At 38.2% G+C, this 22,781-nt stretch overlaps 1 protein-coding gene across 4 annotated transcripts in view; it reads right to left on the bottom strand.

Annotated features, from left to right (window-relative positions):
• The window catches only part of DACH1 (dachshund family transcription factor 1), a 411,353-nt gene that overhangs the window by 97,008 nt on the left and 291,564 nt on the right, over positions 1–22,781 (bottom strand). For 2 of the 4 annotated variants that reach the window (XM_040341360.1, XM_040341358.1), the window contains 4 exons: positions 16,992–17,164; positions 10,735–10,890; positions 2,904–3,039; positions 1,157–1,291 (listed from right to left, as the gene is read on the bottom strand). In XM_040341360.1, the coding sequence (XP_040197294.1) occupies positions 1,157–1,291; positions 2,904–3,039; positions 10,735–10,890; positions 16,992–17,164 (600 nt within the window). The remainder of the gene's footprint in view (positions 1–1,156; positions 1,292–2,903; positions 3,040–10,734; positions 10,891–16,991; positions 17,165–22,781) is intronic. The other 2 variants (XM_040341359.1, XM_040341361.1) reach the window with 1 other exon arrangement.

A 22,781-nucleotide genomic window follows, 5' to 3' on the forward strand; every position in this document is an offset into this window, starting at 1 on the left:
ATCAACCCCCTTTATTTTCTGAAAGGAGACAATGGGTGGCTTATTTAAGAAAAAATAAATAAAAAACATACTAATAGGCAGATTCAGAGCGAGTTACGCCGGGGTATCAGTAGATACGCTGTTGTAACTTTAAATCTGCGCCGTCGTAAATTTAAGCGTATTCTGGAAACCAGATACACTTAAGTTAGGCTAAGATACGAGCGGCGTAAGTCTTCCACGCCGTCGTATCTTAGGGTGCAATTTTTCCGCTGGCTGCTAGGTGGCGCTTCTGTTGAGTTTGGCGTAGAATATGTAAATCACTAGATACGCCGATTCACGAACGTACGTGCGCCCGTCGCAGTAAAGATACGCCGTTTCCATAAGAGATATGCCGCGTAAAGATAAAGCTGCCTCTAGTTGTCCTAGTCAATGTTAAGTATGGCCGTCGTTCCAGCGTCAAAATTTGAAAATGTTATGTCATTTGCGTAAGTCGTCCGTGAATGGGGCTGGACGTAATTTACGTTCACGTCGAAACCAATACGTCCTTGCGGTGTACTTTGGAGCAATGCACACTGGGATATGTACACGGACGGCGCATGCGTCAATCACCTCGGGTCACCAATAATTTACATAAAACACGCCCCCCTCATCCTCATTTGAATTAGGTGGGCTTACGCCGGCCACATTTACGCTACGCCACCGTAAGTTAGGAGGCAAGTGCTTTGTGAATACAGCACTTGCCTCTCTGACTTACGGCTCGTAGCGTAAATACGATACGCTACGCCACCGGAAAGATGCACCGCCGTACCTGAATCTAGGTATAAATGTTTTATTCTATCGGGAAATATATATATTTTTTAAATCTAATATGGAGTGATCCTTCTGTGGCCCGAGGGATACAAGGTACTTCTTTTTTTCTATATGGTTAAAACCTAAGACCAGTCTTTTTACATCAAGTTTAATTCTTACAGCAATCAAAAATTTTAAGTTAACCTTTTAAAACAAAATCAACTGATACTTTTGCAAGTAATAATATATAATTTAAAACAATACAGACCAAATTCCCTTTTTTCCTACCTGGAAGTAGGAAGCTAGGTTTAAAGTTCTGAAAATACTTTTAACTCTTGCTGTGTGGCCATTTTATTTAAAGCATGGGTAGAATTTTAAACAAACTAACCTTTCTCCATATGTATCCTTTTTGCCTCATGCCCAGCTTCATGACCGGCAAGATCACCTTCTTTTGGACCCGGTATAATATTTGGAGACAATCCCATCAACATCTGGTTCATTGACAAGCCATTTTGATGGACAGCTTATGAAAAGAATGAAACATTCTTGATAGTTTGTATTTCTACATATTATCATGGGTAACAATAAATAGATTTTCTATACTAAACAGAGTTTTTCACAACATTTTTTGATAAAAGAGTAAAACAGAAAATGTGACACGTCATGCTCACTTTGGCATCATGTATAAAGTGTCTGACTGAAGAATAGATAATGTATACCCTTCTAGCACACAATCAATATCTCCCTTAAATGCTCTAATCTGCCCTAGCAACATATAAAGTGCTTGGTTGCTAAGAGGGAAAGAGGGATTTATTTTCCGGTAAATCAATAGGAGATATAAAGCACCAAAATAGTATACAATACTGGCTTGTGCACTCACTGCAGAGTCATGTTGGAACATGAGGGGGCCATCCCCAAACTGTTCCCACAAAGCTGGGAGCATAAAATTGTCCACAGTGTCTTGGTATGCTGACACCTTAAGAGCCCTTTCACACTGGAAACGCCTATATCGGAGCGTTAAAATAGCGCGATTTACAACAATTTTACTTTTTTTTTACCATGATTTTACTGCGTTTTTACAGCGTTTTCAATTCATTTCAATGGAGGGGGCGTTTTTGGAGTGTTTTTGGAGCGTTTTAATAGCGATATTTTTACCATGAAAACGCGGCAAAAACGTACCAGTGTGAAAGGGCTCTTAGAGTTCCCTTCACTGGAATTAAGGGGCCAAGTCCAACACCTGAAAAACAACCCCACAATATAACCCCCACAATATAACCCCCCCAATCCACCAAATGATTTGGACCAGTGCACAAAGCAAGGTAAGTAAAGACATGGAAGAATGAATTTGGGGTAGAGGAACTTGACTGGCCTGCACAGAGTTCTGACCTCAACCGGATAGCACACCTCTGGGATGAATTAGAGCATTCATCAAGGCCTTCTTGTCCATATCAGTGCCTGACCTCACAAATGCACTTCTGGAAGAACAAACATTCCCATAGACACACTTTTAAACATGGTGGACAGGCTTTCCAGACGAGTTGAAATTGTTATAGTTGCAAAGGGTGGGCCAACTCAATATTGAACCCTAGGGACTAAGACTGGGATGACATTAAAGTTCATGTACGTGTTAAGGCAGGTATCCCAATACTTTTGGGTAATATAGTGTGGATAAAGGGAAACCAGTTATTTTATCTATGGTATCTCTTAAATTGTAAAATAGGCCATGCATACACTGCACTCAGCTTTAATTTTAACCATCTGCCAAATAGTGCATACTGCAAAATAATAATAATAGCTTCTATATCTACAAAAAAATAGGACAGGCAAAAGATAAAGCACTAAATATGTGGACCTACAGTATAATAGCTTACTTGATTGTGCACTTATATTTTTTAATCTTAATTATAACTTAAATCTTCTCACACATAATTGGATATTCATAATACACACAAGTTCACTTTATCTACTCACATTCACTTTGCTAAGTGAAAAACCTATATTCCTTTTAGTAAATCAACCCCACTGTGTGGTTTACTGACATGCAGTTTTAAGTTGTATGTGAGTAAACTATTAGGATACTAAAAGGTAAAATGTTGTTTTTAATGTTGTTTTGAATGATGAAATATAGAACATACGTATTCTGTCTGAGGAACTTTCAGTCCTTGCTGGGGAGCTAGAAACACTGCTACTTCTGTGGGATGAAGGGTGACTTCCAGGTCTTCGCCCATCTTCAAGGGAAGGTGCAGGGGAAGGACTATCTGGAACTCGTTCCTGTTGGAAACAGTAACAAACGAAACAACAATTCAGTTGTGTACAGGAAAACAGCAAACAATATGTCAATAGCAGATAAGCAAAATAAAACAACAAATACACTATACAAATTACCAGCATATATATCCTTAGATTGCTGAACAGGTGAAAAAAATGGCAGTATTTGTATTATTTCTTGTTTAATACAAGCTTCATTATTGTATCATTTGTAGGCAAATGTTTTACTTTGTGGGGTCATTGTAGTATTGGTACTATGTATAGTAGGAAAGCAGGTGCATTGCCTTATGCACCGGTCCAGTCAAGCATCATACTGTACAAAGTTCTGCTGAAGACTGTATTCTGCTTACATTGTGTTTTATTTTCTAAGTTCAAGCAACAGTGCACATAAGCTTCTTTAAGATCTCAGAGACAAGGTCAAGCAATGCAGATACACTTTTACAATCCAGTGAACTGTTTCACTGCTGCAGTTGTGCTTTGGATACAACTAAGTGAACACATATTTCACACAAAAAAGTACCCATGTTCAAGCAAGCTAAAGATAAGTAATAATAATAAGAATAATAAGAATAATAATGTAATTGTGGAAATAATAGATAATGTGGTGGTAAACTGTGCCAAACTAAACAATCTCCCACGCCAAACACCCATTACTTTATAGGTAGGAGATGTCTTTGCAAGTGTATATTTTTCCTTTTCTAGTTTCAGGCAAAAATAGCATGCTCAAAGCAGACCCTTAGGTTATGAGAGGTAAATAGCCTTTAACCACCTTAGCTCTGATTTTACCCCTTCATAACCAAGCCATTTTTTGCAATTTAGCACTGCACTACTTTAACCTCCATAGCGGTAATCCCGAGTGTGGCTCGGGGTGAATTTTCATTACCAAAAGCGGTAACCCCGAGCCACACTCTGGATTGCATCGCAGGATCCAGGCAAAGTTACTTCTCTTGTCCCCAGGATCCTGCAATGTCCTCCCACTGTGTGTGTGGGCTGTGTCTTTCGTTCAATCTATCACTGTGCCAGGCTCTGTTCCCTTCGAGCACCGTGACGCATCAGGACACTTTAAAAAAAAATCTGATATTTACCAAAACATATTCAAGCTATAGTTATATAATGAATATGGGCTGAAAGTGCACACTCTCAGGTTTAATTTGAGGTTACGCACATGCAAATCGGAGGAAGGATTTAGGAACGACAGCTCTTAAGAATAGCCACTCCCCCTATTTAAGGGACCAAAAGTAATTGGACAATTGAATCAAAAGCTGTTTCATGGCTAGGGGTGGGCTACTCCTTCATTATTTCTTCATTAATAAGGCAGATAGAAGGTCTGGAGTTGATTCTAAGTGTGGTATTTGCATTTGGAATCTATTGCTATGAACCTACATCATGGACTCAAAGGTGCTGTCCATGCGAGTGAAACAGACCATTGTAAGGCTTCACAAAAGAAACAAATCCATCAGAAAGATAACAGCAACATTAGGAGTGGCACAATCAACAGTTTGGTACATTCTGAGGAAAGAAGAAAGCACTGGTGAGCTCAGCTACATAAGAAGACCTGGATGTCCACAGAAGACAACAGTGGTGGATGATCACAGGATCCTCTCTATGGTAAAGAAAAACCCATTCACAACATCCAGACAAGTGAAGGACACTCTCAAGGAGGTGGGCGTATCATTGTCAAAGTCTACAATCAAGAGAAGGCTTTATAAGAGCAAATAGAGAGGATTCACCACAAGGTGCAAACCATTCATAAGCCTTAAGAATAGAAAAGCAATATTAGACTTTGCCAAAAAAATCTAAAAAAGTCAAATCAGTTCTGGAAAAGCATTCTTTGGGCGGATGAAACTAAGATTAATCTGTACCAGAATGACGGGAGGAATGGGAGAAGGTTTTAAACAGATCATGATCCAAAGCACACAACATCATCTGTAAAACGTGGTGGAGGCAGTGTGATGGCATTGGCATGCATGGCTTCCAGTGGCACTGGGTAATTGGTGTTTATTGATGATGTTACAGTAGACAGAAGCAGCCATATGAATTTTGCAGTGTTTAGAGATATACTGTCAGCCCAGATTCATTCAAATGCAGAAAAGTTGTTTAGACGGCACTTCACAGTACAGATGGATAATGATCCAAAACATACAGCAAAAGCAACCCAGGAGCTTCTGAAGGAAAATACGTGGCATATTCCGCAATGGCTGAGTCAATCACCTGATCTCAACCCAATTAAGCATGCATTTCACTTGCTGAAGGCAAAACTAAAGGCAGAAAGACCCACAAACAAAGAACACCTGAAGACAGCTGCAGTTAGTGCCTGGCAAAGCATCAGCAAGGAGGAAACCCAGTCTTTGGTAATGTCCATGGGTTACAGACCTCAGGCAGTCATTGGCATTAAAGGATTCTCAACAAAATATTAAAAAATAATATTTTATTTATGATTATATTAGTTTGCCCAAATGCATTTAAGAAATGGGAGGGGCTGTGTATAAAAATGGTTGCAGTTCCTAAAATGTGTACATGATATTTATGTTCATTCCCTTGAATTAAAGTTGAAAGTCTGCACGTCAAATTAATTTGGATTGTTTCATTTTAATTAAACTGTTATCAAAACTCCCCTTTAAAAAATGTATATGTACAGCCATACTTCATGTACTATTATGCTGTCCCATTTGTCTCTATAGCTTGTGTTTTCAGTACAATCTTGCAATAAAGTCTGCCAATAGAATGGCTACTTTTCCATGCAGGGTCTCTCTGGGGTCACCATAATGTAAGTGCTCCCAGCACAGACTGCAAAGGTTTGGGAGGAGAGATCAGCTAAAGCTCTATTACAGAAAGCAGGCTTGTGCATTATGGGCTGTGCATGAAGTTGCAGGAAACCCCCTGACGGTATTACATCTTATATCCATGTGCATTAGGGGAAGGAGGTTAGGAATCATGGGACTTTTAGTCCCTATGTAAGACACCAACTGATGGTATTAGAGTGGATATGCTTGTATATTATAGGCTGAGTGCAAGGAATTATAGTACATGTAGTCCTAAAGCAGAAAGCCACATGACACAAATGTGAGCATTCCCCTATACAGAAGTTTGAGGAAGTGCCACAAAAATAGTCCTGGCTGTACAAATTTTAAGTGGACGGATGTAATTTTTTGAGAATAATACTGATAAATTTACTGGAAACTGGTAAAAGTATCAAGGAGCTAACGGGAAAATGTTTTAGATAGTGAGGGTTTAATACTAATTAAATATGCAATACTTTTTTTATTTCATTTTATTTATGATAAATCACTGTTCAGTGAACATCCCTTTTCTTCAAATGTCAAGAACAGGGCAGGGATGCCCAAAACATTGTTCATGGATTTTGCAGTGATTTATCATGCCCCACAGGAGGGTGAAGTTAACTTTTTTTTTTTTAAGTTTCAATTTATAATAATATTTTGTGCTACTGAGTGTGAGAGACTAAACATAAAGTAAAGATTAAACTCTCTCTTAGAATTGTATCTATTTTACCTTCAAAATCGCAGTAGCACATAAAAAATATATAAAAAAAATGAAAATATCCCTGCCCATGTCTTCAGCATGTACAATACAGGTCATGGTAATCATACACAGAGTGATTCATGACTGTCAGGATCTACTATTCAAGCCTGTTACAGCTCCTCTGCCATTCAACCATCTCATATATCTAAACATTCTATTACAAAAGGACATCTAATGCTCATCTCATTTCAGAAAGGGCAGATTCAAAAAAAAAATCTCTCAGCATGAGGCCAAGGCAGCTACATAATACATCCCATAAAATCATGTATAGTCCTCAAAATGTAATTTCAGGAAAGTTGACCTAAGGTATTGCTTTCTTAGTATAATTTTAAAGCTATTTATAATCATTATAATCTGAATAGTATTTTCTGTTTCTAAAAAAAGTGAACTTTTTATTCAGCATTTTCATGTAAGCAACCTTTGCACAATTTTATAAGCATACACAATGCTCTAGAGTACAACAACCCCCCTTTTAAACAGCATAAAACAGGTGAATCTAATAAACGCATAGAGGGAATTCATGAAATATATGGCTCAATGTAAGTAAGACACAACTGCCAGACAGATAAGTAACATTTGCTAGTTCAGCTCATTTGCTGCGTAGACACATAACCTAGAGACTCTGTAAAGTGTCTAGATTAACAATCAGTAAATATGTCCAAGTAGACAAGCTTCCATCCAACTTGGAATATAGGGCAGATTGTGTTTTTCTTCTTTTGTCTACCCAATAACTGTACTAAGTATTTGTAAATTACTAATCCCAAGCTGTTATAGCAATTATTTCTATGGACAGTAAATGTTATTATGGGACTCTTAAGTGTGAAATAGAATTTTTCAAATTTATACAAGCAGGATTTTGGTTTTAGATGTGCTAAAATTTTAGTGTTGAATGAAATTATATATTGCTTGGAATTATAGAATTTTTAATAGCCTACATATTTTATAAAGTTTTTTTTGTTTTTGTTTACAAACTGTTTGTTGAAAAGTATTAAAAAAACATAGCCATCAAGACATACAGAAAACTGTACAAAACAGTAGGTAAAGATAAACAGAAAGGTATCAATGGCATTAAAGCAAATATAAACCAAACAATAGAAAACTAAAGAGGGGGGGAAAAACAAGCCATATTACTAAATGGCTGTAATACAGAAGTACAAAACATATACCTTATGTATGCTTTATAGGAAATGTTACAAAACAAAAAAGAGGTAACATTGTAAATCCTATGAGAATTGGCTACGTACAGATGATCAATTTTGTATGGAAGTGCTGCATTGAGTTACAGTGCCTTGAAAAAGTATTCATACCCCTTGACATTTTCCACATTTTGTCATGTTACAGGCAAAACCATATTTTTTTTTTGGGGGGGGGGGGGGGTTTATGTGATAGACCAACAAGTGGCACATAACCGTGAAGTGGAGGGAAAATTATAAATGGTTTTAATTTTTTTTTTTACAAATAAATATGTGAAAAGTGTGGCATGCATTTGTATTCAGCCCCCCTCAGTCAGTACTTTGTGGAACCACCTTTTGCTGCAATTACAGGTGCAGGTCTTTTTGGTTATGTCTCTACCAGCTTTGCACATCTAGAGAGTGAAATTTTGTCCATTCTTATTTGCAAAATAGCTCAAACTTTTCAAGTCTTGCCACGGATTCTTAATTGGATTTAGGCCCTTTATTGGGCCATTCTAACACATGAATATACTTTGATCTAAACCATTCTATTGTAGCTCTGGCTGTATGTTTAGGGTCATTGTCCGGCTGAAAGGTGAACCTCTGCCACTGTCTCAAGTCTTTTGCAGACTCTAACAGGTTTTCTTCTAAGATTGCCCTGTATTTGGCTCCATCCATCTTCCCATTAACTCTGTCCAGCTTCCCTGTCCCTGCTGAAGAAACGCATCCCCACAACATGATGGTGTCACCACCATGTTTCCCAGTGGGGATGGTGTGTTCAGGGTGATATACAGTGTTAGTTTTCCACCACACATAGCGTTTTCCTTTTAGGCCAAAAAGTTTAATTTTGGTCTCATCTGACCAGAGCACCCTCTTCCACATGTTTGCTGTGTCCCCCACATGGATTCTCACAAACATCAAACAGGACTTCTTATGGTTCTCTTTCAACAATGGCTTTCTTCTTGCCACTCTTCCATAAAGGCCAGATTTGTGGAGTGCACAAGTTGTCCTGTGGACAGATTCTCCCACCTGAGCTGTGGATCTCTGCAGCTCCTCCAGAGTTACCATGGGCCTCTCGGCTGCTTCCCTGATTGTTTAACCTCTCCTAAATGATTTAACTTGACAGCTAGATTCCAACATTTAAAAACATTCATTTAGCCCACGTTTACATGTCGTTTTTATGCCCTGTTTGTGTCTAGGAGCATTTAAAAAAAATATATATATAATTATTTTTGTTAAAATGACAGATAAAATTGAGTACTGTCCGTGATACTTTTTTTTGTTATTATGTACTAACATATAATTTTTCATGGACGAGCTTTCGGGGTATGTCCCCTTCCTCAAGGTCCAAGCAATACTCAACCTTGAAGAAGGGGACACACCCCGAAAGCTTGTCAATGAAAAATTATATGTTAGTGCCAATAAAAAAAGTATCACGGACAGTACTTAACCTGCCTGGCGGTGTTCCCGAGTCTGACTCGGGGTTAGATTTTCCTGCTGCGAGCGGTAACCCCGAGTCAGACTCGGGCTTGCCTCGCTAGATCCACAGGCAAAGTTACTTACCTTGTCCCTGGATCCAGCGATGCCACCGCGCTGTGTGAGCGAGCGGGACCCTGCTTGATTCACACAGTGCCTCCGTGTGACGCCGATCTCCGTTCCCTGCGACGTTACGACGCACGGGGACGGAGAACGGCGCCAAATTCAAAAAAGTAAACAAACACTTTACATACAGTATACTGTAATCTTATAGATTACAGTACTGTATGTAAAAAAAACACACCCCCCTTGTCCCTAGTGGTCTGTCCTGTGTCATGCATGTAATTTTATATAATAAAAACGTTTCTTTCTCCCTGCAAACTGTAGATTGTCCATAGCAACCAAAAGTGTCCCTTTATGTCAAAAATAGTTTTAGATCAGCTAAAAAACAGCGATAATAAATTATAATCACTTGCAGAATTGTGCGATAGCGATTTGTGGGGAAATTCGTCATAAAAAAAAAAAAATAATGACAGCAACAATTCTGCAACTGAGCAAATTTCAGTGATTTTGATTTGATTACATTATTGAATAATTTTTATTATAATTATATTATTATTTGTTATAATTATTTATAATTATTTATTATATTATAATTTATAATTTTGTTTTTAAAAAAATGTCATACCCGGGATGCCTATTAGAAGCTTGTTTGGTCAGATTTAAGTGAGTTATTTCTAAAAATTACAGACCTACAGTATAAAACGCCAAATTTCCTTGCAAATAATGGTACCGCTTTCAGCATGTTTTTTCTGAAAGAATCATACCGCCAGGGAGGTTAATTTTCTCTGTCACAATTGCACTAATACGGCTACAATCACCTCAGATTTGTTAAAATGAAAAACATCTGTACACGAAACGCTGTTAAATGCGAGTTACCGTGTTTAGCAGTGTTTAACAGCTGTTACAGGCATTTGGTGTTTCAAATGCCTCAGAACATCGGTCCCCATAAATGACCTTGTGTACATGTACTGATAAGATAACATAGAGGAGAGTTCAGGGGCAGCTGAAAAAATGCCCAACTGCTCCTAAACGTCCGTTTACCAGCAGCAGTGTACAGGATGCCTTACAATTCTTCTTACAATCAAAAGTACCAAAACCTTTTTACATACAGTATTTTAATATATCATATCATTAGAAAGTACAGGAAAATATCTGTTCATAATACATCTAACTACATTAAACGCCAAAGAAAATATTGTTACAACAACCCTTTTCGGGCATCCTTATGTTTAGAGGCAAAAAGAAAAAACTTTGTTTAAACAAAATCTTCAGTCTCTTTTGAAGACAGACAACAGTAGAATCATTTCTTCTAAAACAAACAAAGTAGGTAAATAATATATATTCCTATAACTGCATATAATGGAGAAACACATATTGCTTAAAGGAGTAGATTTACAGTTGAAAGTTTTCTGTGGCTACAATTCTCTTTGTGGGAGTAGATACATACAATTCTATGTTTTTTTCTTGCTTCTGGCCGTAAAGGAGAGTCCCACTTAGCCATACACCTTTCCTTCCATTTTATATATGGTCTTAGTTGTCCCTCATCAAGCAGAATTGCACTGGCACCCATAGAGTAAGAAAATATGGCATCACTGCCACTGTCCTGTGGATGGGAAAAGTGACACAACCAATGCATTATTAAGACATCCTTATTTTGGACTTACCAAACATGGCTGCTTGCTGATGCAATACTGCACAACATGTGCTGCCACCATCAATTTAAAGAAATTTGTCAGTCACACCATATTTTCATTGTCTATGGATGTGCTATGCCTGGCAGGAACAGGTTTAATACAAAAGACATGGAAGAGAAATATAGTTGAGCAAGACCTGGGGATGGAGATACACAATATTGCCAAAAGTATTGGGACTATTGCCTTTATTACGCACACAAACTTCAATGGAATCCCAGTCTTAGTCCCTAGGGTTCAATATTAAGTTGGCCCAACCTTTGCAGCTACAGTATAACAGCTTCAATTCTTTTGAGATGGCTGTCCACAAGGTTTAGGTGTGTGTCTATGGGAATGTTTGAACATTCTTCCAGAAGGGCAATTGGTGAGGTCAGGCACTAAACTTGAACGAATAGGCCTGATTCGCAGTCTCAGCTCTAAATAACCCCAAAGGTGTTCAATCGTGTTAAGGTAAAGACTATATGCAGGCCAGTAAAGTTCCTCCACCCCAAACTCACTCTTCCATGCCTTTATGGACCTTGTTTGTGCACTGGTGCACAGTCATGTTGGAACAGGAAGGGGCCAGCCACAAACTGTTCCCACAAATTTGGACAAAATTGTCCAAAATGTCTTGGTATGCTGATGCTGAAAAACAACCCCACGCCATAATCCCCCCTCCACCAAATGATTTGGACCAGTGCACAAAGCAAGGTCCATAAAGACATGGATGAGCGAGTTTGGGGTGGAGGAACTTGACTGGCTTGACCTCAACACAATAGAACACCTTTGGGATAAATTAGAGCAGAGACGGCGAGCCAGGCCTTCTCATCCAACATCAGTGCCTGACCTCACAAGCTGGTATAGCTGCACGGCTAACTCAATATTGAACCCTACGGACTAAGACTGGTATGCCATTAAAGTTCATGTTCGTGTGAAGGCAGGCATCCCAATACTTTTGGCAATATAGTGTACATTTGTCTCTTCTTTTGTGTTGTGTATAGGCAGAGGGGATCTAGCAGGTACCATGTTGGTGGGGAACTTTAGATATGCAATACAGTGAACTTTTGCACACTACCAAGGGACCCTTCTTTTAGTGAATTTCGACCTAAGCCTTAATCTAGTCATGGATATTGTATTGAGTTTGTGCTGACACCATCTTAACTTAGGACAAAAAGGTTAATTTTGCCATACAGTTGTGAGTTTCTTGTTTGTAATATCATACAATGAGTGCAATACTGTTTACATTAGCTTGGCGGTCTTTAAATATCCAGTCATATATAAGCAGAATTTTTAAAAAGAGGATTTCTTCCATAAACAGATCACTGAAGTAAACACAGTATCAACTTATTAACTAAGCTCAATAAACATTCACTTTGTAAAATTATCAATTGCTTCTCCTCTAGTATATCAATCATACTGAGTTCTTTAAAAAAAAGTCTTCAGTTCAGCACAACCAATAGTGATACAATTCTTCAAATATTTAAAAAGTACAGATCTCCACCTGCTGGCTGGAAAGAAGACTTCACAATATTAATATATACTATTTAATAAATTAAAATAAAATCTATCCTGACAATAATACTTAAAGAACATATCTATTAAACCAATATACACTCTTTATTAAGCTTCCTGCAGCAGTCCCAATATAAACGTAACTGTTAATGTTTCTTTTCTTTTTTTTTTTACTTCACTTACAGAGTTATAATATGATAATGACTTTCACTATGCAAAATATTGTCCCTCTTATAGTGGTTGGATATGGAACACACAAAAACACTTCTATAAATTCTGTGGGCTACTGTTTTCACCTTAAATAACAGTAAGGCCTCACGACCGAGAATCTCGTCGTAAATGAAACGTCGTTTTCCTCGACGAGGTTCTTGTCAGGCTTGTAGAGAATCTTGTCAAGCTTTCTTTGCATACACACTGTCAAGACAAAATCTTGTCGTTCTCAAACGCGATGACGTACAACATGTACGACGGCACTATAAAGGGGAAGTTCAATTCCACTGGCACAACCCTTGGGGCTGCTTTTGCTAATCTCATGTTACTGTGTGTTAAGTAAAAGTTTGGTAAGAGACGATTTGCGCTTTTCAGTCTGTTACAGAGTGACGAATGTGCTATCTCCATTACGAACGCTACTTTTACTGCAGGTGCGCTCCCGTCTCATACTTTATTCTGAGCATGCACGGGTTTCTAAGCATACACACAAATGTGTTTCTCGTCGCAAACCAGCCCGACGAGGAACATGACGAGGAAATTGAGACTCCTGACGAGAAAAAAGAGAACATGTTCTCTTTTTTTCTCGTTGAGATCCATGACAGTTTTCTTGACAAAAAAAACATACACACGACTGTTTTTCTTGGCAAAAATGCTCTTGATGGATTTTGCCGAGGAAAACGGTCGTGTGTACGAGGCCTTAGACCCCATACACACGATAGAATCTATCCGCAGATAAATCCCATCCAATGGGTTTCAGCGGATAGATTCTATGGTGTGTACACTCCGGCGGATATTTATCCGCGGATATTTCCGAATTCCAGCAGATAAATATTTGTCGACATGCACAGAATATCTATCTGCTGGAATCGGATCCCACGGATGGATCCGCTCGTCTGTACAGACTCACCGGATCCATCCGTCCAAAGGGATTCCCCGCACGCGTCGTAATGATTTGACGCATGCGTGGAATTCCTTATATGACAGCGTCGCGCCCGTCGCCACGTCATAATCGCGGCGACGGCGCGACACGTCATCGCCAGAGGATTTTGGCGCGGATTTCAATGCGATGGTGTGTACACGCCATCGCATAGAAATCTGCTGAAATCCTCGAGAGGATTTATCCGCGGATACGGTCCGCTGGACCGTATCCGCGGATAAATCCTCTCGTGTGTATGGGGCCTAAGAGTTTAGTGAAAATACATGTTAAGAGGGATTTTTATTTGTGCAGTATAAATATCAAATATTCTATATATGATCCTTCAATTTCCATTTTGATTGAACATTGTGGTTGGCTTTGGAAATACTGTGTGTACGTTTAATTTTTCTGTGTTCCTTTAAAAGATATCTTTTTGGTGTCACTAATGCATTCATCACAAAACTGATGTTGTATAGCCTTTTTTTATATGTATTTTTCTTTCCTAAACAGCAAGGCAAGAAGTCATTACTAGGAGACTGCATTTTCATTTGCCTGAAAGATCCTATAAAAATATATTTACACTGTAATCTGAATTGTGTCTTTGGAGTAGCAAGTTTAGAAGAAGATATATAACTGCTGCAACTGACAAAATATGTTTCTAGCCAAGCAATGTTCACTTGATTTTAGATCTCAGCATTCTAAACTTCCAAAAAAAACAAATATCTTCTTTATTTTTCCAATTTGCAAAAAGTAAATCATACTGTCACTAACTGCATGGCAAAAAGACACACAAAAGATGTGCTGGGGTTTATAAAGGATGATAGTGATAAGGAATAAGCAATAGTAACTGAACTGCATGCTCTAGTCTGAGTTGTTGAAATAAACAGACCAAGGGTGACAAGAATTCAGAAGTTAAAAAAAAAAAGGGTTATGGCATTTGGTGAAGCATTTTGGCATCTGCTGCTGTAAGCTGTGGGATTTAGCAGTCTGCCCGGTTCAGCCCCTTTCCCATTAATCTAGTGTGCTTCTCCCACAGCGTGGCTGCAGCGCAGTGTACCCGTGGTTTTTGTGTGGGTTAGCTGTGATTTTGCCATAGACCTCTATTATGTTCTGCTGTTTTGGTGCACTTTCTGATAGTAGAAGTCTATGACAAAGCGCAGCTAACCCACACAAAAACCATGGGTGCACTGCACTGCACCCACACTGTGCAAGAAGCACACTGGATTAGCATGAAAGGGACCTTAAAGACTAGGTTCACCTTTATTCACTTTGTTTTTTCTAAATTCCAGCTCCCCTATTTCATTAATGTACATATTTTGCAAAAATAAAACAGCTTTTCATAAATTCTTCACAAGCTTACCTCACTTTCTTCATAGCTGTTTAAACACACTGCTCTATTACTTCTGACTTACTTCCTAGACAGACTTTAGGTCATGACACAGGAAGGAGTTGACCAACTGATCTCATTAGCACACATCTTGCATCATCTACCCCCCTTTTTGTGTCATGACCTAATGTCTGTCCAGGAAGTGATGCAGAAGTAATCGAGCAGTATGTTAAAACAGATATGAAGAGAGTTGGGAAAGCCAGTGTAGAATTATTTGAAAGCTGTTTTATTTGAGTAAAATAAGTACATTAATGCTATATTGGTACATAGGGGAGCTGGAATTTAGGGGGGGGGGGAATGTGAACAAAGGTTTACTTAGCCTTTAGCCATTCCTTAATTAGCTTTAGGACAGGGTGTGAAAAATACAGGGTAGGTGGATAAAAGTGCATTATGCAAACTGACTTTATTTTTTCTTCAATCAAGCAAATCATCTTAGTCCAAAAATCTTGAACTTGGCAGATTATGATTTCATTATTATAGCATGTTTTATGTATTCATTTGATTTTACCAAATAACATGTAGTATTCAAATTAACACTGGATATGGAATCATATGCTATATTTTTAACTACTTCAGCCCTGAAATATTTACCCCCTTCATGACCAGGCCATGTTTTGCGATACACCACTGTGTTACTTTAAAGCAGAGTTCCACCATAAAGTGGAACTTCCGCTCATCTGATTCCCCCTCCCCTCTGGTGCCACAATTGGCACCTTTCGGGGGGAGGGAAGATACCTGTCTTTGACAGGTATCCTTTCTCACTTCCGGGAGTCCGGGCACGGCCCGTGACGTCACTGCAGGGCTCCCTCCTCCCCCGGCCACCGGGCCAATAGGAGAGAGGAATGGGGCCTCACGCATGCGCAGAAGGGTTCCCGGCGTGAAGCCGAAAGGCTACACTGCCGAGTCCCCTCACCCGCAATGGTGGCGGCAGCCCACTACAGCTGATGGAAACATCAGCTGCGGTGCCAACATCGCTGGACACCAGGACAGGTAAGTGTCCTATTATTAACTGCAGTATGTGTAGCTGCTGGCTTATAATTTTTTTAGGGCCGGAACACCGTTTTAACTGACAATTGCGCAGTCCTGAAACACTATTCCCATAAAAAACACGTGTCCTTTTTTTTCCCCACAAATAGGGATTTATTTTGCTGGTATTCGATCACCTCTGGGTTGTTGTTGTTTTTTTGCACTATGAACAAAAAAAATAGAAAAAAAAATAAACTATTTTTTTTTTACTTTCTGCTATAAAACATATCCAATAAAAAATTGAATAAATCAAATGTCTTCATAAATTTAGGCATTAATGTTTTCTGCTACATATTTTTGGTAAAACAAAATCCAAATGAGCATATATTGATTGGTTTGCGCAAAAGCATCTACAAACTATGGGATATTTTCTATTTATTTACTTTTTACTAGTAATGGTGGCAATCAGCGACTTATAGCAGAACTGCTATATTTCAGCAGACATTCTGACACCAACTAACACTTTAAACACTTTTTGGGGACCAGTGACACTAATACAGTGATTACTGCTAAAAAATATACACTGTCACTGTACTAATGACACTGGCTGAAATGGGGTTATCATCAAGGGCAATCAAAGGGTTAACTGTGTGCCTAACCAGTGTTTATGTGTACTGTGGAAGGTGCTTTTACTAGGGGATGAGATGGGATTTGTTCCCTGCTGGGCAGAAATGCAAATTCCATCACTTCCCTCCTGTCTGAACGGCAATTTCCCTTGTTTACATCCCCATTCTGTCTCTCTGCGGTGGACATCAAGTCCACCATACCCACCGATTGGCTCCCGCTGTGTGTAAACGTGTGTGCACCCTACCCGGAAGAGTCAGATTACATGTATATATATGATCCGTCGCAAAGGTGCCATCCTGTAGCAGTAAAATTGCTATAGGGCGGACCTTAACTGGTTAACATTAGAAGTTTTAAATCTTAGAGTAAGGAATAGTACAACAATCAAGAGATGCATACATATTTGCAATGTAAATTACCTTAATTACTGAAGTTTCAACCCTGGATGGTGGACTTTGTACTTGTGCGGCTGCAGCCATGCTTGCTATTGTACTGAGGTGATTCATCTGGCTCATTGCCATCGTAACAGAAGCTGGAGGTAGGCTTACAGGGATAAGAGGATGAGGCATCATCATAAATGGAAGTTCCAGACCTGCAAATGTAAATAAATGCCTTTGAGTCTTTAATGCGTATTAACCAATCAAGTTTATTAAAATTACAGTTTTGCTTCAGGATGTCTGTACCACTATGAATATGAGAATATGGAGCCTCAACTTTTCCAGGCAATAGCTAACATAAGAATTGTTACTTTTAAAGAAAGTTTTATATGCAAATGTTTATTTGATAACACAATGTATATTGTAATATATGAATTCAGTAGTATTCTACTATAAAATATACAGAATTTCCAGTTACAATGTTTGAAGTGGAATAAAATATAAATTGTTATACAATAAGTTATTGAAAATAAAAAAATAACATGTTGTACTTCTTGCAGAGGCCATAAAAGTAACAAATTATGTTTAATATTCGAATTTGAAACCTCGATATGATGATGACATTTACTTTTTTTTTCAATCTTTCACATTTTGAAGCAAGATGCAGACAGTGGGGTTAAATATTAATTATATATTTGAAAACATAAAATTCTGTGCTTTTAAACATATTTCACTACATTTTTGTCTTGTCTAATTGGATAATGAGAGCTTACGTCTGCTTGCTTGTTCTAAGCCACAGCCCCGTAGTACCTATTTTTTAAACCTTTTAAGTGTAGTACAATGATACAGAATTCTGAAAAGGACAGTTATCCATGGAAACTGTCTTTTCAGGTTGCAGACATCCACTTAGTCACAATTCATTTTAATCTCTTATTATGAGTTATTGTGATTTGCATTAAAAAAAAAAGAGAAATGCTGAGCAAAGCATTCAACTGGGAAAAAAACAGTCAAAGCATTTATACATTTCCAGTTGTCCTGCTGTCTATTTTCAACATCTTACAAAACAAGCTATGTTAAAACAGGTGGTTTTATTGAACTAACTTTCCACAATGTAATAAACACCGCAGATGGTTATATTTAATTGCCTTTTGAAACAGTGGCTTAAAGTGTAATGTATCCCCTAAAAACAATTTGTATGATCTGTTGTCTAAAGGGTGACCTGTACCACCTGTTCTTCAATAAATACTTCAGCAACTGTTCAATTACAAATAATAATTCCAATACTGCTCATCTCTCACAATAAGTATTTGATTAGAGCACACCTTTTGTTGTCCATGTAACAACATCTGAATCTATATCTAAAGAGACATGGTAAATGATGTACAACTGATTAAATGTTTTACATTGTGACATGGATATGAATGCTTCTTTCACCTAGATGTAAATATTAAATAACAGGGCTAGAATTAAATGATGTGCCCACAAGCTACTTATACCACATATATTAGAGAATGTGCTGCTTCTAACATATTCTATACAATAAATATGATTAACCACTTGCCCTTCAGAAGGTTTTATGAGCAGAGCATTTTCAGCTTTGCTCTACTTTACCTGTCAATTTCGCGATCATGCGACACTGTACGCAAATTTAATTTATATATCTTTTTTTTCACATAAATAGAGCTTTCGTCCTTTGATCACCACTGTTTTAGTTTTATTTTTTATTATATAAACAAAAGAAGACAGAAATATAAAAAAAAAAAATATATTTTCTAATTTAAAAAAAGTTATAAAACATATCCAATAAAAAAACAAAACAAATAAAGTTTCTTCAAAAGTTTAAGATAAAATGCATTCTGCTACATTTCTTAATAAAAAATAAAGTCCAAATAAGCATATATTATTTGGTCTGTGTGAAAGTTATAGCGTCTACAAATGATGGTAAATATACTGTAATTTACGCAACTTTGATGCTGTAATAGTAATGGCAGTGATCAGTGATAATGCTGTACACTGACGTTGTTCTAATGACACTGGCTGGGAAGGGGGTTAACATCAAGGGGCAATCAAGGGGTTAACTGTGTGCCTGGCAAGTGTAGTGTGTGTAATGTCCACTGCTTGTACTAACAGATATGGCTGTTTTTTCTCTCTCTGCTGTGTGTATGAAAACACAGACTCCGTGCTGTGATTGGCTACAGCTGATCAGCAGGTCTCAGCTATAAATCATTGACAGGGATCTGTTGATAAAATCCCACTGTAGACAGTTACAGTGACAGCGAGGTTAATCAGGGGGCATGCCCCTAACCTGGCACAGGCTGGATGACATACATGTACATCATCCAACCTGCCCATGTTGCCTACCCATAGTAAATGTGCTGTGGGTGGGTGGGAAGTAAAGTATACAGAAATTACAGGGAAGTATATAGTATTTGCTTATTTAAGAATTCAATATGTTGGACTAATAAAGTGTATCTCTAGCAAAAATGTATTTTTCCTATCTTGGATAATATAAAATAGAATCAGATTTTCTAGTTCTCTGTATTCCTGTTGGGGGAGTTCTCATTCTCTACGTGTCCTAGTGATCATTGCCACCAGGACATAATGTGATGTGAAATCCAGATTTTTATGCACAGGGTACACATTCAACTCCCCTAAATGGTCAGACCTCAAAGTAATCAAAGAAATAATTCACATTACTGAACCATGCTTACAATACAATATATTGAATTTTACAGCTTTCACAGGAGGTGAGGTGAGGGTGCCTTTTCCACTGTCCCTGAGAGATTTCTATGCACCTCCTGTTTTGTCTCTTGGACAGAAAGTGAACAGAGGAGATTGAAAGGGTCAAACTAGAAATGGGCCCACCTCCCTTTGGGATTGAACTTGGGAAAAAAAAGGTATTCCCCTTTTATGGGACTTTAATGGCCATGGTGGTTGAGAGTAGTCAATTCACCATGTAATTGGTAACTCAAAATTTGTATGAAGGAGTATAGAAAGTATAAGAGTATTTGTAAAACATCTATATATTTTATTTATACAAAATTTAAAAGCACAAATGTATACATGTACACAAACTTTTTAGTGGCTGATATGCGGAAAAAAAATTTCAACATGGCATAAAGGAAACATGAAAACTCATAAGGCCCCTCTCTCTCGTATGGAATTGAAGAGCTTAACTGTAACTTATTTTCCTGAAGAAGTCATGTGGAACGCAACTGCGTCGGAAATCACAGCAAGCGAGTCATCACTCAATCTTGTAGGGGATGATAATTGAATTTCTTACTGTGTAGTATACAGATATTTCTTCACATATGTGACTTTGTGTTATGTTATGTCCTCATTGTATTTCTCTTAGGTTTTAACAAGTTGTTATACAATACATTTTGATATTTGTTTAACAAAACCTATTGGTACCTTTAAAGTAAAGTCCTTTGTTAGTTTATTGGGTTTTTTTGTGCAAATTTCTGGTAGGATGTGGTAGTGGACAACCTTGTCCAAATATTAGAGGAGCTCTACTCAGAACAGAATAGTAATGTGGCAGTGATTCCCCTATCCATCCATATTGAGTGTGTAGATGAGAGAATTGGGTCTGCGGCGGCAGGTTGACTCTGCTGGGCGAGATCACGTAGATCTATGTTATCTCACCGAGCAGTCAAAAGAGGCGCGCACGCCCCCCCCGCTCGCCCCTGGCGCCGATGCGCGCGCCTGGCGGGCGCGATCGCCGCCGGGCATGCGCGATCGCTCATTACAGTGCGAGAAGCGGGAGCTGTGTGTGTAAACACACAGCTCCCGGTCCTGTCAGGGGGAGAAATGCCTGATTGTCTGTTCATACAATGTATGAACAGCTATCAGTCATTTACCCAAGTCAGTCCACCCCCCTTCAGTTAGAACACACCCAGGGAACATACTTAACCCCTTCCTCGCCCCCTAGTGTTAACCCCTTCCCTGCCAGTGTCATTTTTATAGTAATCAATGCATTTTTATAGCACTGATCGCAATAAAAATGCCAATGGTCCCAAAAATGTGTCAAAAGTGTCAGCCATAATGTCGCAGTACCGTTAAAAATCGCTGATCGCCGCCATTACTAGTACAAAAAATATTAATAAAAATGCCATAAAACTATCCCCTATTTTGTAAACGCTATATCTTTTGCGCAAACCAATCAATAAACGCTTATTGCGATTTTTTTTTACAAAAAATATGTAGAAGAATACGTATCGCCCTAAACTGAGGATTTTTTTTTTTTTTTATATATATATATATTTTTGGGGGATATTTATTATAGCAAAAAGTAAAAAATATTTTTTTTTTCAAAATTGTCGCTCTATTTTTGTTTATAGCGCAAAAAATAAAAACTGCAGAGGTGATCAAATATCACCAAAAGAAAGCTCTATTTGTGGGAAAAAAAAGGACGCCAATTTTGTTTAGGAGCCACGTCGCACGACCGCGCAGTTGTCAGTTAAAGCGATGCAGTGCCGAATCGCAAAAAATGGCCTGGTCTTTGACCAGCAATATGGTCCGGGGCTTAAGTGGTTAAGTAAGCACACCCCACTGTACTTATAAAAATCTACAAAATTTTCTGGCTTTAATATTTCCTGTCTTGACTAGTTATTTGGAGTTTTATGTAATAGTCCTTATCATAACAAATTGTGGTACAAAAATATACCATTGGCAAAAACTCATGAACATTTATGTATATATGCATGTACAATACACTGCATTTTAATTTTAACTAAATTGTTAGCTGTATCTCCTAACATAAAGGGTTCAATAGCTGCCACAACCCCCCTTAAAAACAACAGTTGTATATTGATCTGGGGTTGATTAGATGATCAGTGAAATGCAGAGGTTTCAGTGAAGAAATATATTATGTTATGGGTATGACTAATATCAAATTTCAAAACTGCTAACTTGCTGCAAATCAGAAAAAAAACCAAGAGGTCCATGTTCAGAGGGTCTGTCTAAGTAAAGTCCCTATAATGGTAAAATATTAAAACATTTATAATATTGTGTGACTGTCCTCACAATATGAGTATCATTTAGAAGCACATTTTAATGCATTGTACACTATCTCACAGAAGTGAGTACATCCCTCACATTTTTGTAAACATTTTATTATATCTTTTCAAGTGATAACAGTAAAGGAATGAAACTTTGTTGCAATGTAAATTAGTGAGTGTACAGCTTGTATAACAGTGTAAATTTGCTGTTCTCTCAAAATAACTCAACACACAGTCATTAATGTTCAAACTGCTGGTAACAAAGGTGAGTACACCACTAAGTGAAAATGTCCAAATTGGGCCCAAAGTGTCAATATTTTATGTGGCCACCATTATTTTCAAGCACTGCCTTAACCCGCTTGAGCATGGAGTCCTCTTCCACTCCTCCATGACAACATCATGGAACTGGTGGATATTAGAGACCTTGCACTCTTCCACCTTCTATATTTAAGCTTTAAAACTGGACTCTAGGCAAGCAGCTAAATACACCAATGACATACATATAAGGATGAGCAAGTTTGGGTGGAGGAACTTGACAGGCCTGCACAGAGTCCTGACCTCAACACGATAGAACACCTTTGAGACGAATTAGAGCGGAGACTGCAAGCCAGGCCTCCTAGTTCACATCATTGCCTGACCTCACAAATGCGCTTCTGGAAGAATGGTCAAACATTCCTATAGACACACTCCTAAAGCTTGTGGACAGCCTCTCCAGAAGAACTGAAGCTGTTATAGCCGAAAAGGGTGGGCCAGCTCAATATTCAACCCTGCAGACAAAGACTGGGTGCCATTAAAGTTCATGTGCATGTAAAGGCAGTTTCTATTAGCCTAG

The sequence above is a fragment of the Rana temporaria genome, chromosome 2 (assembly GCF_905171775.1).
Source record: "Rana temporaria chromosome 2, aRanTem1.1, whole genome shotgun sequence".
NCBI classification, from domain to species: Eukaryota; Metazoa; Chordata; class Amphibia; order Anura; family Ranidae; genus Rana; species Rana temporaria.